Source organism: Salvelinus alpinus, chromosome 22 (assembly GCF_045679555.1).
Source record: "Salvelinus alpinus chromosome 22, SLU_Salpinus.1, whole genome shotgun sequence".
In the NCBI taxonomy this organism is placed as follows: domain Eukaryota; kingdom Metazoa; phylum Chordata; class Actinopteri; order Salmoniformes; family Salmonidae; genus Salvelinus; species Salvelinus alpinus.
The window spans coordinates 10178306-10195731 of NC_092107.1; the positions used below are offsets into that span (position 1 = coordinate 10178306).

The 17426-nt window shown below is 45.7% G+C and overlaps 1 protein-coding gene across 6 annotated transcripts in view; it reads right to left on the bottom strand.

Annotated features, from left to right (window-relative positions):
• The window catches only part of LOC139548977 (A-kinase anchor protein SPHKAP-like), a 151662-nt gene that overhangs the window by 2155 nt on the left and 132081 nt on the right, over positions 1 to 17426 (bottom strand). For 4 of the 6 annotated variants that reach the window (XM_071358985.1, XM_071358983.1, XM_071358984.1 and 1 more), the window contains 4 exons: positions 12883 to 16348; positions 3764 to 3931; positions 2705 to 2788; positions 2087 to 2136 (listed from right to left, as the gene is read on the bottom strand). In XM_071358985.1, the coding sequence (XP_071215086.1) occupies positions 2087 to 2136; positions 2705 to 2788; positions 3764 to 3931; positions 12883 to 16348 (3768 nt within the window). The remainder of the gene's footprint in view (positions 1 to 2086; positions 2137 to 2704; positions 2789 to 3763; positions 3932 to 12882; positions 16349 to 17426) is intronic. The other 2 variants (XM_071358987.1, XM_071358988.1) reach the window with 2 other exon arrangements.

Below are 17426 nucleotides of genomic sequence, written 5' to 3' on the forward strand. Positions count from 1 at the left end.
TAGTTAATTACTTTGCCATTTAGTGGTGTAGCTAACTACTGGAACTAAACACTACTTTTTTTTGCACAAATAAAATATGGGTGAAGTAGGCAAGAATTGACTTTCTTTTTCGGCATCAGACCTGCCTAATTCTAACTTGAAACACTTCTTGTGTGCCTCATTCTCACTTTTTGTGTTTAAAAGGCTAAATTACACATTATGTTAACATCTGACTCCAGAGGGAACATTTCTTACCATTTTTATTTATTTTTCTGCAATTTGTTCTTGCAATTTAACATTTCAGATTTAGATATATAGTACCGGTCATAAGTTGTAGAACACCTACTCATTCAAGGGTTTTTCTTAATTTTTACTATTTTATACATTGTAGAATAATAGGGAAGACATCAAAACTATGAAATAACACATGGAATCTTGTAGTAACCAAAAAAGTGTCAAACAAATCAAAATATATTTTAGATTTGAGATTCTTCAAAGTAGCCACCCTTTGCCTTGATGACAGGTGTACACACTCTTAGCATTCTCTCAACCAGCTTCATGAGGTAGTCACCTGGAATGCATTTCAATTAACAGGTGTGGCTTGTTAACTTGTTATTTTGTGGAATTATTACTTTAAAGACATGAAGGTCAGTCAATGTGGAAAATGTCAAGAACTTTGAACGTTTCTTCAAGTGCAGTCACAAAAACCATCAAGCACTATGATGAAACTGGCTCTCATGAAGACCGCCACAGGAAATGAAGACCCAGAGTTACATCTGCTGCAGAGGATAAGTTCATTAGAGTTACCAGCCTCAGAAATCGGTAATTAACTGCACCTCAGATTGCACCTCACAGAGGTCAAGTAACAGACATCTCAACATCAACTGTTCAGAGGAGACTGCGTGAATCAGGCCTTCATGGTCAAATTGCTGCAAAGAAACCACTACTAAAGGACACCAATAATAAGAAGAGACTTGCTTGGGCTAAGAAACATGGGCAATGGACATTAGACTGGTGGAAAACTGTCCTTTGGTCTGATGAGTCCAAATTTGAGATTTTTGGTTCCAACCGCCGTGTCTGTGTGAGACGCAGAGTAGGTGAACGGATGATCTCTGCATTTATTGGTTTGCACCGTGAAGCATGGAGGAGGAGGTGTGATGGTTTGGGGGTGCTTTGCTGGTGACACTGTCAGTGATTTATTTAGAATTCAAATATCACTTAACCATCATGGCTACCACAGCATTCTGCAGCGATACACCATCCCATCTGGTTTGTGCTTAGTGGGACTATCATTTGGTTTTCAACAGGACAATGACCCAACACCTCCAGGCTGTGTAAGGGCTAGTTGACCAAGAAGGAGAGTGATGGAGTGCTGCATCAGATGACCTGGCCTCCACAATCACCCGACCTCAACCCAATGGAGATGGTTTGGGATGAGTTGGACTGTAGAGTGAATGAAAAACAGCCAACAAGTGCTCAGCATATGTGGGAACTCCTTCAAGACTGTTGGAAAAGCATTCCAGGTGACTACCTCATGAAGCTGGTTGAGAGAATGCAAAGCTGTCATCAAGGCAAAGGGTGGCTACATTGAAAAATCTAAAATAGGTGAATGAGAATGAGTAGTGTCCAAACTTTTGACTGGAACTGCAATTTCTCACGAAGTAGTTATGGGATATAGTGAATTACTTTAGTTAAGTAAGCTATATTTTTATTAAGGGTAACTTTAGTGAAGTTTAACTTCTTCCAGTGTGAAGTCATTTGTAGCTTGGTAAACTATATTTTCAGTGTAGCTTCCCCAACACTGGATACAATGCCGCTATATTGACCTAAATGTTTAACTGGCACCACAGCAGAGATAAAGCAGTGATATATTTACAATTTCGACATTTGAGTTAGAATATTCATAGAACACTGAGTGTGTAGAGATCTTACAGTGAAGAGGTTGTGAAGAGGCTGAATAGAAGTTATCGCGAAGACAAACGAGAACAAAGATGAGACAGTAGGGGAGACAGAGAGAGTTGAGTTTCCTGTGTGACAGATATAGACAGTAATGATATGGAAATGAGACAGTGTGTGTGTGTGTGTAAGACAAGGTGACACTACTCACCATTTACGTTCTCCTTGCTCTCCCTTAGGTGACCCTTGTCTGCCTCCTCACTGAGGACAGAGAACAGAGAACATGACCATTAAGACAATACAGTAGGTCGCGTTCTGATTTTTTCACGTTCTACCATTAGGCCAGATTTACTAAGCATCAGTTTTTTTTCAGTAATGGATAACACTCTAAAAACAAAGGAAGAAAAAGGAAAATATCATATTGTTCACCTTTCTGTCAATCTTAATCCTTCTCCTTACCTATTTGTTCTGTCCTGAATGTTTCATTTCCTTAACATTTTTGGGGGTGCAAACACTTATTTAATCTAGCAGTGGTCGTGAATTTACTTACTCCCTGTCATGGATTTAAAAACATTTAATTAGTGTAAGCATGGGGTAGCTAGCCGGATGGATCATCCACCACATTTCCTACATCGGTTGATCTCTTCATGAGGTGGTGAACAAGTACACACTTCATAAACAGGGTAGAGACTAGAGAGAATCAGACTGGAGCCTATGAGACTGCATTCTCCTGTTCAAAGGGCCTTATTTAAAGCCTCAGCGCTGTGTTGTAGGAGTGTAGCCTGTACGTTGTAGGAGTGTTTGCATGTTGTTAGGAGTTATCAGTTACCTGTTCACTGTGCTCTGACTGGGGATGTCAGACAAGCCCTCCAAGTCTGCCAGACCCAGGCTAGACGTGCTACTGTTCCCGTTCCTGCAAATCCAAACAGAACCAAAACTCATATCCTGTCTCTTGAAAGGCGACACAATCAGTGACTTGTGAAGGGAACAATAAGGAGCTGCAGTGAAGCGAGCAATGTTGTTCATTAGCTGGTGATTAACATAGAAACAGCAGCTGCAGCTGAGCAGGGTGGCTGGGCTGGCAGAGAGAACCTGACTGGCAATGGGCCCTTTCGTGTGGAGATGGGGGATGTGGAACGATTGAGAAGTCGGGCGGAGTGGGCGACCATGTCCAGTGTCAGCAGTGGAGTTAATCGGGGATGAGGTGGTCAGGTGGAGAGGAAGGCAACAGCGACCAGGTGTTTGTTTCTGCCACAGCTGGCAGGTTAAAGCAGTTCACATTTCATCCCCACTACTGTCAAGCTGAAGCCAGCCAGCCAGCCACACAGCCCTCCTCCTAGTCCTCTGGAGCCTAGAAACGTATCCACCCCACTCTTTGTTATCTATACCCTGATCTCATTTCTCCTGGCTTAGAGGAATGCCAGTAATAGACTTGCTACCTCAGTCTTTTGGCTTGGCTGTGTGTCAGTATGAGACTAGGAACTGAGAAATGGCACTAGCTGAAGCAGGGAATGATAAAGCTAATGTTCTGTGGGCGTTTGATATGTGAAAAGCAGTGTGACATCATACCTATGTTAGCGCGGATGCAGCCCCACTCTCTCTGACTATATTTCAGCGCAGGCTGCAGGCCCCAAGAGCTCCACACCACGCTTGTTAAGGAGTAGGGCTCAGTGCACTAGGTGAGCTCTCTGCCAGTGAGCGGAAAGCCCCCAGGCAGACAGCTATTCCACTGCAGCAGCAAAGGCTGAAGACTGGCACAGGACAGCAAAGAGTGAGCAGCAATGGGCTGATGAGAGGGCGACGGACGGCGAGGGCGGTAGTAGCGGTAGGAGTGCTAGGAGCGGTGCATGATAGTACGGAGCAGCGGTTGGTTGCTACGGTTACTGACCCCTCGCTCAGCTGGATAAAACTACTGGTCTCCTCGTGGGGGTCGTCATCAGGGGCGATCTGGGACCAGCTTTCTGAGCTGTCCTCACTGCTAGCACTCAGAGAGCGCTTGTTTCCTTCATCTACAGCGGGTACCGCAGAGGGCACTGCCGTCTTGTCTCTCTCAAAGCTGGGGAGAGCAAACAGCAGGGTCAACCACTGTATACTCTTAGAAAAATTAGTCCTTAAAGTGTTCTAGCAGGCTGTACCTGTAGGAACCTTTTATGGTTCTAGTTAGCCATTTTTTTCTAAGAGTGTACATACAGTGGCTTGCGAAAGTATTCACCCCCTTGTTTGTTTCACAAGAAAAAATATTTTGCATCTTCAAAGTGGTAGGCATGTTGTGTAAATCAAATGATACAAACCCCCAAAAATCTATTTTAATTCCAGGTTGTAAGGCAACAAAATAGAAAAAATGCCAAGAAATAAGACAAAAAAACTGAACTTGAGCATGCAAAACTATTCACCCCCCCAAAGTCAATACTTTGTTAGAGACACCTTTTGCAGCAATTACAGCTGCAAGTCTCTTGGGGTATGTCTCTATAAGCTTGGTACATCTAGCCACTGGGATTTCTGTCCATTCTTCAAGGCAAAACTGTTCCAGCTCTTTCAAGTTGGATGGGTTCCGCTGGTGTATAGCAATCTTTAAGTCATACCACAGATTCTCAATTGGATTGAGGTCTGGGCTTTGACTAGGCCATTCCAAGACATTTAATTGTTTCCCCTTAAACCACTCGAATGTTGCTTTAGCAGTATGCTTAGGGTCATTGTCCTGCTGGAAGGTGAACCTCCGTCCCAGTCTCAAATCTGTGGGAGACTGAAACAGGTTTCCCTCAAGAATTTCCCTGTATTGAACACCATCCATCATTCCTTCAATTCTGACCAGTTTCCCAGTCCCTGCCGATGAAAAACGGCTTTCTCAGGGGGATGAGAGGTGTTGGGTTTGCACCAGACATAGCGTTTTCCTTGATGGCCAAAAAGCTCAATTTTAGTCTCATCTGACCAGAGTACCTTCTTCCATATGTTTGGAGTGTCTCGCACATGGTTTTTGGCAAACACCAAACGTGTTTGCTTATTTTTTCTTTAAGAAATTACTTTTTTCTGGCCACTTCCGTAAAGCCCAGCTCTGTGGAGTGTACGGCTTACAGTGGTCCTATGGACAGATACTCCAATCTCCACTGTGGAGCTTTGCAGCTCCTTCGGGGTTATCTTTGGTCTCTTTGTTGCTTGGTGGTGTCCCTTGCTTAGTGGTGTTGCAGACTCTGGGGCCTTTCAGTACAGGTGTATATATACTGAGATCATGTGACAGATCATGAGACACTTAGATTGCACACAAGTGGACTTTATTTAACTAATTATGTGACTTCTGAAGGTAATTGGTTGCACCAGATCTTATTTAGGGGCTTCATAGCAAAGGGGGTGAATACATATGCACGCACCACTTTTCCGTCGATTTTATTTAGAATTTTTTTAAACAAGTTATTTTTTTCATTTCACGTCACCAATTTTGACTATTTTGTGTATGTCCATTACATTAAATCCAAATAAAAATCCATTTAAATGACAGGTTGTAATGCAACAAAATAGGAAAAACGCCAAGGGGGATGAATACTTTTGCAAGGCACTGTATGGTGTGATAGGCTGGGAGACTGGGAGGAGCTCAACCCCTCTGATTTGATCTTCCCCCTCATTGGTTGATTTGGTTCCATATTTCTTTCTTGGGATACAGATTGTAAAATTATTGATTATAGAATGCAGTTTTTTTAAAGTGTGCTATGTACTGTGACTCTACACATTTGATATTTGTGTTGGGCCGATGAAACTTGCTCATCACATATTACATACAACCCCCCACCACCACCACCAAGTATTGGCCTTTTTAAAATCTGTGCCCCTTTTATAGAGGGTGTATAACCCAGGTCCTTTAGTGTGTAAAGGATTTTTTGTATTTGTACCTATCCAAATTAACCATAAATAAATAATGAAATGAAAGGCTGTAGTGTTGGCTGGTTTTTTAATGTAACAGAGCAACTGATGAATTTAAATCCTGATTAGATGATTGAAAGCTGCCAGATTCCCATAGTGGGTTAAGGTGTTGTTTGTCAATGTCAATGAACCTCACATTTCCAAGGGAAAGACTTTTCCAAGGGAAAGACTCACCTGGCGATCTGTTCAACGTCTGCCCTGGTCGTCTCCCCCTGTCTGGGGCAGGTACCCCGACCCCACTCCCCCCTCACTCCCGAGCTTTTGCTCGCCTCCAGCACACAGGCACTGTTGGGGCGAGTGACTCTGAACTTACAATGGCTAGACCCAAGTCGTTATATATTTTTTCTTGTGCATTTTGCTTTTTTGCTATTTGCCTCATGACTCCTGCATGCTTTGTTGACTATGAACTTTCTTGTTTACCCAACCGTGGGACAGACTATGTTTGTTCCCACACTTGGGACTCTGACTCTATTGGTTACACAGACTTTTGGCCTCCCATCCTATTCTAACCCCCTCTCGATGGCTTTGTATTCATGTCACCTGATGAAATTGCTGCATAATATGATCTTGTTGCCATCTAATGCGCATTCAAATGTCATAAATCACCACTGCAGAGCTCTCCCTGTCCTCTGCTGTGCCTTGATTGAATTACTGTTGATGATATCTGGAAACGTGCATGTACACCCTGGCCCATCTACTGTTGCTAGCCCCAATTCTGACTTGTGCTCTGATATCTGTTGCACGGATTTCTGCTCTCGTAAAAGCCTGGGTTTTCTGCACATTAACACTAGAAGCTTATTACCTCAAATGAAAGTGTGGGTTCACAGCTCCAATTCAGGATGTTTTGGTCATTACTGAGACGTGGTTAAGAAAGAGTGTTTTGAATACTGATGTTAACCTTTCTGGTTATAACCTTTTTCGGCAAGACTGATCTTCCAAAGGTGGGGGAGTGGCAATCTTTACCAAGGATCACCTTCAGTGCTCAGTTGTCTCCAACAAGGCTGTCCCCAAACAATTTGATTTGCTGGTTTTTGTTGACTGTTGCTGGGTGTTATCGTCCTCCATCAGCACCGGCCTGTACCCTACCTGCCGTAAACTCTCTCCTGGCCCCTTACAGTAAGTCTGAATTTTTCCTGCTAGGTGACCTAAACTGGGACATGCTTAAACCACCTGACCAAGTCCTAAAGCAATGGGACTCCCTAAATCTTTCTCAGATTATTACTAATCCCACAAGGTATGACTCCAAACAACCAGAAAAGGCTACTCTCCTCGATGTTATCCTCACAAATAATCCTGATAGGTATCAGTCTGGTGTTTTCTGTAATGACTTTAGTGATCTTGATGTCTATAGTATTCTCTGTGGTATACAATCTGGTTTCTGCTCAGGTTATGGATGTGTCACTGCAACCTTAAAGGTCCTCAATGATGTCACCATTGCCCTTGATTCTAAGCAATGTTGTGCTGCCATTTTTATTGGCTTGGGCAAAGCTTTTGAAACGGTAGACCATTCCATTGTTGTGGGCCGGCTAAAGATTATTGGTGTCTCTGAGCGATCTTCGGCCTGGTTTGCTAACTACCTCTCTCAAAGAGGGCAGTGTATAAAGTCAGGACATCTGTTGTCTCAGCCACTTCCTGTCACCAAGGGTGTACCCCAAGGCTCGATCCTAGGCCCCACGCTCTTCTCAATTTACATCAACAACATAGCTCAGGCAGTAGGAAGCTCTCTCATCCATTTATATGCAGATGACACAGCCTTATACTCAGCTGGCCCCTCCCCGGATTTTGTGTTAAACGCTCTACAACAAAGCTTTCTTAGTGTCCAACAAGCTTTCTCTGCCCTTAACCTTGTTCTGAACACCTCCAAAACAAAGGTCATGTGGTTTAGTAAGAAGAACGCCTCTCTCCCCACAGGTGTGAATACTACCTCTGAGGGTTTAGAGCTTGAAGTAGCCACCTCATAGAAGTACTTGGGAGTTTGGCTAACAGTACACTGTCCTTATCTCAGCACATATTCAAGTTGCAGGCTAAGGTTAAATCTCTACGTGGTTTCCTCTATCGTAATTGATCCTCTTTCACCTCATTTGCCAAACTAACCTGATTCAGATGACCATCCTACCCATGTTAGATTACGGAGACGTAATTTATAGATCAGCAGGTAAGGGTGCTCTCGAGCGGCTAAATGTTCTTTACCATTCGTACATCAGAATTGCCACCAATTCTCCTTATAGGACACATCACTGCACTCATTACTCCTCTGTAAACTGGCCATCTCTGTATACCTGGCGCAAGACCCATTGGTTGATTGGTTGATGCTTATTTATAAAATCCTCTTAGGCCTCACTTCTCCTATCTGAGATACCTGATGCAACCCTCATCCTCCTCATACAACACCCGTTCTGCCAGTCACATTCTGTTAAAGGTCCCCAATGCACACACATCCCTGGGTCGAGGAGCCCTGGCACCTAAAGACTCTCAGACCATGAGAAACAAGATTCTCTGTTCTGATGAAACCAAGATTGAACTCTTTGGTCTGAATGCCAAGAGTCACTTCTGGAGGAAACCTGGCACCATCCCTACGGTGAAGCATGGTGGTGGCAGCATCATGCTGTGGGGATTTTTTTTCAGAGGCAGGGACTTGGAGACTAGTAAGGATCGAGGCAAAGATGAACGGAGCAAAGTACAAAGAGATTCTTGATGAAAACCTGCTCCATAGGACCTCAGAATGGGGCGAAGGTTCACCATCCAACAGGACAACGGCCCTAAGCACACAGCCAAGACAACGCAGGAGTGGCTTCGGGACAAGTCTCTGAATGTCCTTGAGTGGCCCAGCAAGAGCCCGGACTTGAACCCAATCAAACATCTCTGGAGAGACCTGAAAATAGCTGTGCAATAACACTCCCCATCACACCTGACAGAGCTTGAGAGGATCTGCAGAGAAGAATGGGAGAAACTCACCAAATACAGGTGTGCCAAGCTTGTAGCGTCATTCCCAAAAAGACTTGAGGCTGTAATAGCTGCCAAAGGTGCTTCAACAAAGTACTGAGTAAATGGTCTGAATACCTATGTAAATGTGATATTTCAGTTTTTTACGTTTTATAAATTTGCTCAATTTTCTAAAAACCAGTTTTGATTTGTCATGTGTTATTGTGTCTAGGTTGATGAGAAAAAAAACACAATTTAATATTTTTTTTAATAATGCTGTAACATAACAAAATGTGGACATGGTCAAGGGGTCTGAAAACTTTATGAATGCACTGCATGTGTGTATTGGTTCCATATTCATAGCACACAATGACTACATCAAGTTTGTGACTCTACACATTTGTTGGATACATTTGCTGTTTCTTTTGGTTGTGTTTCAGATTGTATTGTGTCATTTTGGAGCGTTGGACTAGTAACCGCAAGGTTGCAGATCGATTCCCCGAGCTGACAAGGTAGAAATCTGGCGTTCTGAACAAGGCAGTTAACCCACTGTTCCTAGGCCGTCATTGAAAATACGAATTTGTTCTTAACTGACTTGCCTAGTTAAATAAAGGAAAACATAAATAAAAAACGAACTGTGGATAACAGTCGTTCAAGTTCATCATAGCAAAGCAATTCACATTTCTTGCTAGCTAACCAATTGCATCTCTAGCTATTTAGCTTGCTAAATAAATATATACGCTAGCCCAGGGGTGTCAAACTCAATCAGTGCACGGGCCTTATTGAAAAACACAATGAATTCGCAGGCCAGATGTGCAACTGCGACCCAAACTGGCCATTGTTTTATTAGAAAAAATATGGCCCTTTATAATGTCCACTTAACGTTATGTCCATAGGATGATGTATATAGAAATCATATTTTTTCCAGCTTTTGCTTCCCTGCTTGTATATGTGTAACGGATGTGAAATGGCTAGCTAGTTAGCGGGTACGCGCTAATAGCATTTCAATCGGTTACGTCACTTGCTCTGAGACCTGAAGTAGGGTTTCCCCTTGCTCTGCAATGGCCGCGGCTTTTGTGGAGCGATGGGTAACGACGCTTCGTGGGTGTCAGTTGTTGATGTGTGCAGAAGGTCCCTGGTTCGCGCCCGTGTCGGGGCGAGGGGACGGTATAAAGTTATATTGATGCTGTTGACCCGGATCACTGGTTGCTGCGGAAAAGGAGGAGGTTGAAAGGGGGGGTGAGTGTAACGGATGTGAAATGGCTAGCTAGTTAGCGGGTACGCGCTAATAGCATTTCAATCGGTTACGTCACTTGCTCTGAGACCTGAAGTAGGGTTTCGCCTTGCTCTGCAATGGCCGCGGCTTTTGTGGAGCGATGGGTAACGACGCTTCGTGGGTGTCAGTTGTTGATGTGTGCAGAAGGTCCCTGGTTCGCGCCCGTGTCGGGGCGAGGGGACGGTTTAAAGTTATACTGTTACATATGTGCATAATATAATGTGACCTTAATCAAAAGTATTTAATAACTCCAAATAACACAAATGTATAGCTGTAGGTTGTTGTAACATTTAAACTTAAAACATGCTTTTCATTTTTTTGCACAGCGTGGATCATCGGTGTGGTTGAATGCAGCGTTGCTGTATGGTGCACTCAAATGTATTGTAGTTGAGTAGCCAGCCTAGGCTACTGCTCAAATGTTGTTATAATAGGAATACATTTGCATTGTGTTTTGTTGCAGGTTTAGTTTTTTGGTTATTCATTGTCAAGCTTAACCGAAACTAGACAGCCACATTTTACAATTTCCCTCCGCTGCACGCTGTAAGCGGGACACACGAAAGCAATCAGTGAAGTTGAATTCACTGATGCCAGCGCATCAGGCAGTAATTTCATAGAGTAGATTACTCAACTGTTGACTAATTCATACTAGCTTGTGTCCTATTCGGCCCACGGGCCTTGTGTTTGACACGTGTGCTAGCCTATTAGCCAAGTTATAACTGGCTAGTGATCATTGTCCTTGCGAGTTTGATTATAGTGTAACGACCCTGGGTTTATAAGCGCGGAAATCGACTCTGCCGCACGAGCATGCATTTGCGGTACAGTCGATAGCGCGCCGGAACTCGGGCTACAAGGTCGAGGGTTCGAGACCTGCTCCCTGCCTGTTTCATTACAATATTGACATTTCCAGCTTTAGTTACAGCCGTCCGATTTTGAGTAATTGAAACTGAAACAGTGCGTCCTAAATGGGTGGAGGCAGCAAACGATGTATGAGGCAAGCTGTGATTTACAAGAAATGGTAGTCCAAAATCATGCATTGTACTGTATCCATATAATCATGCATTGTACTGCATCCATATAATCAGCCAACAATGGCTTACTGTACGTCATGGAATTTTTGGTCAAATATATATATATTTTTTTACTCTTATAAAGTTGGTTTTGAAGAATAAACTGGGAATTGTATATTTTTTTTACTGATATGATTGTCGGTTTCATATCTGCAAAGTAATTCAAACGCTGTCAGTTCCACTATAAATTAGTCAAAAGTTTAGTCCCATATTACTTGCACGCAATGACTAAATCAATCTTGTGACTTAACAAACTCGTTTGTTTTGGGTTATGTTTTGCCAGTACCTGAATGATGACAGCAGTACTTTTCTTTCTAATTAAGTAGATAAGATGTTTCATCGTGAATAATGATTAGGGAGATGCCGTTAAGAGGCAACAACAAAACATGCTAACCTCTCACCATTACCAATAACTGGGGAGGTCAGAATTTTGGGGGGGTATGATCTTTGTGCCTCTGTAACCTTCTCATTCATCATTATTCACGATTCATTCATGATTATCCATAATCATGGTAGCATCCACATGAATGTAGAAGTGTTCAGAAACATCTTCTATTCTTACTTACAATAAAAGTGACTCCAAAATGGCACAAAATATTATTCACCATTCAGTTCCTATTGGGCAAAACATAACGTGCAATTCCATGGTAACAGAAAAACAAAAAACAATTATTGCAAAGTTAAACAAACCATACAACACAAGGTTGACTTAACAATTTCCAGATAAAATGTTTAAAAAAAAAGATTTACTTGAAGAACAGAATAACAGCACAAACCATTGCTTTTTGTTTGAAATACATTTTAAAGAAAAAAATCTGAGCATCATTCTGTTAGCTTGGAATTGTCCAAATCCAGAACACAACCAAAACAAACCGCAAATGCATCCAACAAGTTTGTAGTCACAAGCTTCATGTAGTCATTGCCTGCAAGGAATACGGGACCAAATACCAACATGTGGATTACTTTAATACAAGTGAATGTGTACAAATACTTGTGAATTCTTCAAATGGGGGACTAGATATATAAAGTGCTTTCATTACTAAACTGTAAAACAGATTACGAATGAAAATACCCTCAACTAAAAGCTGACATTCTGTACTCTCGCCTAATATGAAATATCTAAAATGCTGGAGTATAGAGCAAAATAAAAAATGTTGCTTTACTGTCCAAATACATATTTATTTATTTAACCTTTATTTAACTAGGCAAGTCAGTTAAGAACAAATTCTTATTTACAATGACGGCCTACACTGGCCAAACCTGGATGACGCTGGGCCAATTGTGCACCGCCCTTTGGGACTCCCAATCACGCCCGGTTGTGATACAGCCTGGATTCGAACCAGGGTGTCTGTAGTGATGCCTCTAGCACTGAGATGCAGTGCCTTAGACTGCTGCGCCCCTCGGGAGCATATGGGGGAGTGTATATATATGTGTGTGTGTTTGGGTTTGTATGAGTGTTTATGAGTGTCTGCGGTATGTCGTGACTAGAGGCATGTCTATGCCACCTTGAAGATCAAGGTTAGCTTTAGATAAAAGCTGTAGCCTCCAACACAGAAACATGACTCATAACCTGACTGTGGGTGTGTATAACCCCAGAGACTTTCACAGTAGACTACGTTCTCTCTGTGGATGCAGTAGAAGCCATTATGTGGCTGGGTCTCTGATACCCAACACTATAAAGAGTTTAACAACTCATGGATGATTTTTGATTTATAAACAAATTAGGTCACAATTCAAGGTGTTTTGGTGTTTTGGAAAGATACTACCATCTCCCTCTGTTTGAGGGTGCGATTGACTCACAGGGGAATCGCTCACTGAGAGAGAGCTTACCTGCTGCGGCTCACAGAGGCCCTCTCAGCGCGCCACTGGGTTGTCCCCTCAGGGGGCGCTGGGTCCCAGGGGTGATGCCAGGCCCTTTCCACCGGGTTCCCAGACTCCGGATCGTCCCTCTGATCTGTCTCGATGTGGATCACCGGTACAGGGACCTCCCTGGGGCCTCTGATGGGGGGACCCGCTGCTGTACATGTGCTGTCTCCGCCCCCTCCTGGTTGCTCCTGGCTGGCTCTGCTCCGGGTGCAGCCAGGGCGGGACTGTTTGAAGCCTCTCCTCCTCTCCCCCACGGGCATGTGTTGTTGTCGCCCCACCACGCCCCCTCCTCCGGCGCCATCCCCTTCCTGCAGGACAGACTTCCCGGTTTCCACGATGTCTGCGGCCAGGCGGTTGGCATACTGCAGCATGTGGGTCTGGGACTCTGCATCCACCAGGTCAATGCTATCCTCCGGGTCCGCAATGATCTTGTTCTTCCGCATCAGGGACTCAATGGAGCTGGACCAGGTTTCATGGATCAGCATGTCGGTGATCTGGTCAGTCTGGCCCCTTTGGTACAGACATGAGTCAGACTTGCAGAGGCCCGTGGCAGACACCTGCACCGAGTTGGTGGGGTAGATGTTGAGCGTGTCCCCGTGCACATTGCGGACGAAGCCATCAAAGGAGTTGGCCTTGATGGGCGAGTTGACGGTCAGCCTGGAGTCTGAGAAACGTCTGTCCGGCACGGAGGACTGACGGATACAGAAGAGGGTTCTGGGAGATGGAGGCAATAGGCTGTTGCTCCACTCTTTAGTTCTTCCCATACTGTAGTCTTTGCTCTCCATGTCCATGTCTTTGAGCATGAACCTGTAGAACTCCTCCGTGATGCTCTCTGTACTGGACTGCTTGGACAGACAGGAGGTGGCCCTCACATTGAGGTGGCCGTTCTTCTTGGTGGCTGCCTGCTGCACGGCTGCCGCCAGGATGCTGCTGGCGTTCTGCCCGGCGTAGTAGTCCAGGAGCAGGTCAAAACCCCGGCCCTCCATCTCCATCTGGTTCACCATGAAGCGGGAGAACTCGTCCGTAATGCTCTCGCAGCTAGACTGCTTGGAGATGGAGCCTCCCCTGCTCAGGTTCTGGCCCAGCCGGCTACCAGGGCCCAGGGTGTTGGGGGTACCCGGGGGGCCTGCGTCCTCCTCTGGGATACTTTCGTAGCTGGCGGCCTTGCCCCGGCTCCACCGCTCGCACTGCAGCCGACTGCGGGTCTGCTGGCCGGGCTTGGAGGTGTCAACTACGTTGAGCTCGGGGCAGTTCATGATGCGGGCGGTGACCTCGGAGGCAAAGAGTGCGAATGGGTCAAGAGTCTGGGGCATGTCGTCTAGGTTGACGGTCTCATCCACCACGCGGTTGACCAGGCACTCCATCAACTCAGGCTGCTCTTCCGTCTTCCTCTTGATCTCACTGAGGCGTGGCGGCCGGTGCTTTTTGGATACCACACCGCCGTTCTGGCCCTCCTTTCTGCGGAGGGCCGTGCAACAGGAGGGCAGCAGGTAGCCCCCCTCGGGGTAGTAGCCGGCTGCGCCCTTCAGGGCACAGAACCACGGCTGCTTCCCGCTGGAATTATCCAGGCAGATGGCGGCCAGCTCAGTGGCCATGGAGACCACGGTGGTGGCCAGGTCATCAGCGAAGTAGTTGACGGGGGTAGTTCTGGACTCTGAGTCCATCTTTAGGCAGGTGGAGGAACTAAAAGAGGACTGAGGGGTCAGAGAAGACTGTCTGCTGTCCGTACTGGCTCTCCATCTTTTCTCTGTGCCCAGGGATGAAGAGACCTGGTGGGGTAAGCTCTCTGTAAAAGGCTCTCTGATGTTTCCTCTGGCCTGCTGGCCCTGGAGGTCATAGCAGTCTTTAGTAGAGGACGAGACTATAGTCGGAGCTTGTCTGAGCTGCTGCTGCTCTCTGAAATGTGGCGAGCTGTGAGACCCATAAGGTTCACTCTCCTTCTCCTCGAGTCCATATTTGTCCTCCCTTATCGCGGAGTAGATGGGCGTCTTCTCTGCCCAGTGGGCTTCACAATTATCGGGCTGGCTGGAGCCGACGAAGCGCTGTAATTGACTTAATGGTTCCTTGGTGGTGGCGGCCACCTCGTAGTCCCTGGAGCCGACATCACCCTCTTGTCTGTCAAACGACCCTATATCACATTTGGAAATGTCACCGATCCGCTTTGAAGTGAGACAAAGGACGTCGAAGAGCACATTGCTCACGCTCTCCTGCAGAAAGCCCTGGATATCAGGGACGTCTTTGCCCGGGCCTTCTAGTTCTCTTTTCTTTTTCGCTTTCTCAAATGCGTGCTTGAAGAGGCCATTGGCCACCTCGCTGATGAAATCGTCCACCTCAGTCTCATCCATCTTGTCCAGATAGGACTTTTTGGGAGACGTGATGCCATCCACGATCCTGTTGTGGGTGGACTCCAGTAGGTGGGCCACACTCTTGTAGTCCTGGGGCTGAGCCAGCACCCCTGCTGCCTCCTTGTGAAGAACTTCAGCGATGCTGGTGCGGAAGGCCTCGATGCTGGTTCCCTCGGCAACGCTGCAGTGAAGAGTGATGGCCGTGGAGGCCTGCGCTGCAGATAGGAGTCCCACGGAGGCGGCTGAGTAGACCTCGGTGGTGGAGTCGTCTTCTGACTCGCAGCCCCCCTCCTCGGCCTCTTCAGCTAGCTCCACCACGGCCACTGCCCCCGCCACCTGGGCCATACCGCACATGGCTGAGGAGAAGGAGTAGTCAGTGCCCTCAGGGTCTCTCTGTCCCTCTCTCTCCATGTCCTCCTCTGTTGGCTCCATCGCTAGCTGCTCTGCTACCTGTGGGCTGGAGATGGTGCCGATGACGCTGGCAGCACATGCCAGGGCCCGCTGCAGGGGTTTGTTGGGGTGGCGTCCAATGGTAGTGGTGGTAGGGTGGAAGCTATGGGCCTCTGGTCCGTGTTCCGCCGTTACCTGTCTGGCAGCACCACCAACACCATACTCCACAGCCACGTGAGAGGCCTGAGTACCCAGCCACTCCGGCAGGCCCTCGCAATTATCCGGGCTCTGCACTATGACGATCTTAGGCAGCTCGAAAGAGCAGACGCGTGCACGAGAGGGCTCCTCCGCTCCTGTCCTGGTGAGGCCGGCGGGGGGGCGGTGGCTGCCAGGGGACATGCTTACAGCAGCCTCGGTGGCGAAGGACGGTTCGTCCTGAGACAGGCGGATGAAGGCGTCCTGCAGTACCGATTCAGCCAGGTTGGTGGCGTAGTGGCCGGCCGACTCCTTATTGTGGTGACCGCTAGCTCTCGCCGGTGCCCTTCCTCCTTGTTTCTTGATGGCTGGGGGGGCGCAAATGGTCTCCTCAGAGTCCTCGCTGTCCTGCCACTGGTTCTGGCCCAGGCGTCCCCTCTGACACACAGGTCTGTCGCTGTGTGCTGCGTCTGCCAAGCCCACTGCCACATCACTGCACTCTGGCTCATTGGGGAGAGAGAGAGAGAGAGAGGCATGTCCAGACCTGTTAGAGAATAGTTCCATCAAACTCCCAATGTGCCACAACAACAGCAATGACAACCCAGCTCTGGTTTAACCAAGCTAGCAATAACACTTTCACTGAGCAGCATTTACCCACTCAAACCTGACTATAGCTACCAACCAAACCCTAGCTGGTCCCAGTTAAGTTTGTGCTGTCTTACCAATGACCATAAGAGTTGGCTACACAGGCTATAATACAACACAAACAGATCTGGGTAAAGGCTAACTTACCCCCATGCAAAGTAAAAAAGAGCAACCTATTTGATTATAAATATTACTGGTACATTGACTCAAAGGAGAGGCTAACCTTCACACAGTGTTGGTTCTAATTTCATACAGGCAGGGCTGAGAACAATAGAGATACAAAATACTATAAACATCAATGTATCCAAATAAACTACAAAACATATCAAATATATGTATTTTCTATTTTAAAATACCAAAATACATTTGCATGTACCGGCTCGAACAGAAACAAAATTCTCAGTATCAGTTACAAATTCTTTTTTACTTGCAATGACTATAATATGTTGTTTAACTACCTTAGTTGAGCAAGTCACTCTGGATAAGCGTGTCTGCTAAATTACCCAAAAATGTAATGTATACAGTATGTGAAAATGAACATACCAAAATGAACTGCAAAGAAAGCACTCTGGGTATTGTTTTGGGTGGAGCTCATGAATAATACTCATTATGCTTTGCAATTGTTCATTTTTACATATACATTTAGTTCATTTAGCAGATGCATTTATCACACCATAGTGCCATCAGACTTCTGATACCAATGCAATGAAAGGGGGGCCACAAAATGTGAACCACTATAAATTACAGTATTTAGATACATTGGAGTGTAGTTCATCCCAATGTAATTAAAATGACAAAATACACAGAAGTAATTAAAATACGTATTTCAAATACATGTAACATAAATACTGTCCATCTCTGCATACAGGAGATGAATTATAGATAAGGGGGGACTGCAGAAAAGCACAGCCAAGCTCAGGGCCATATACTGTA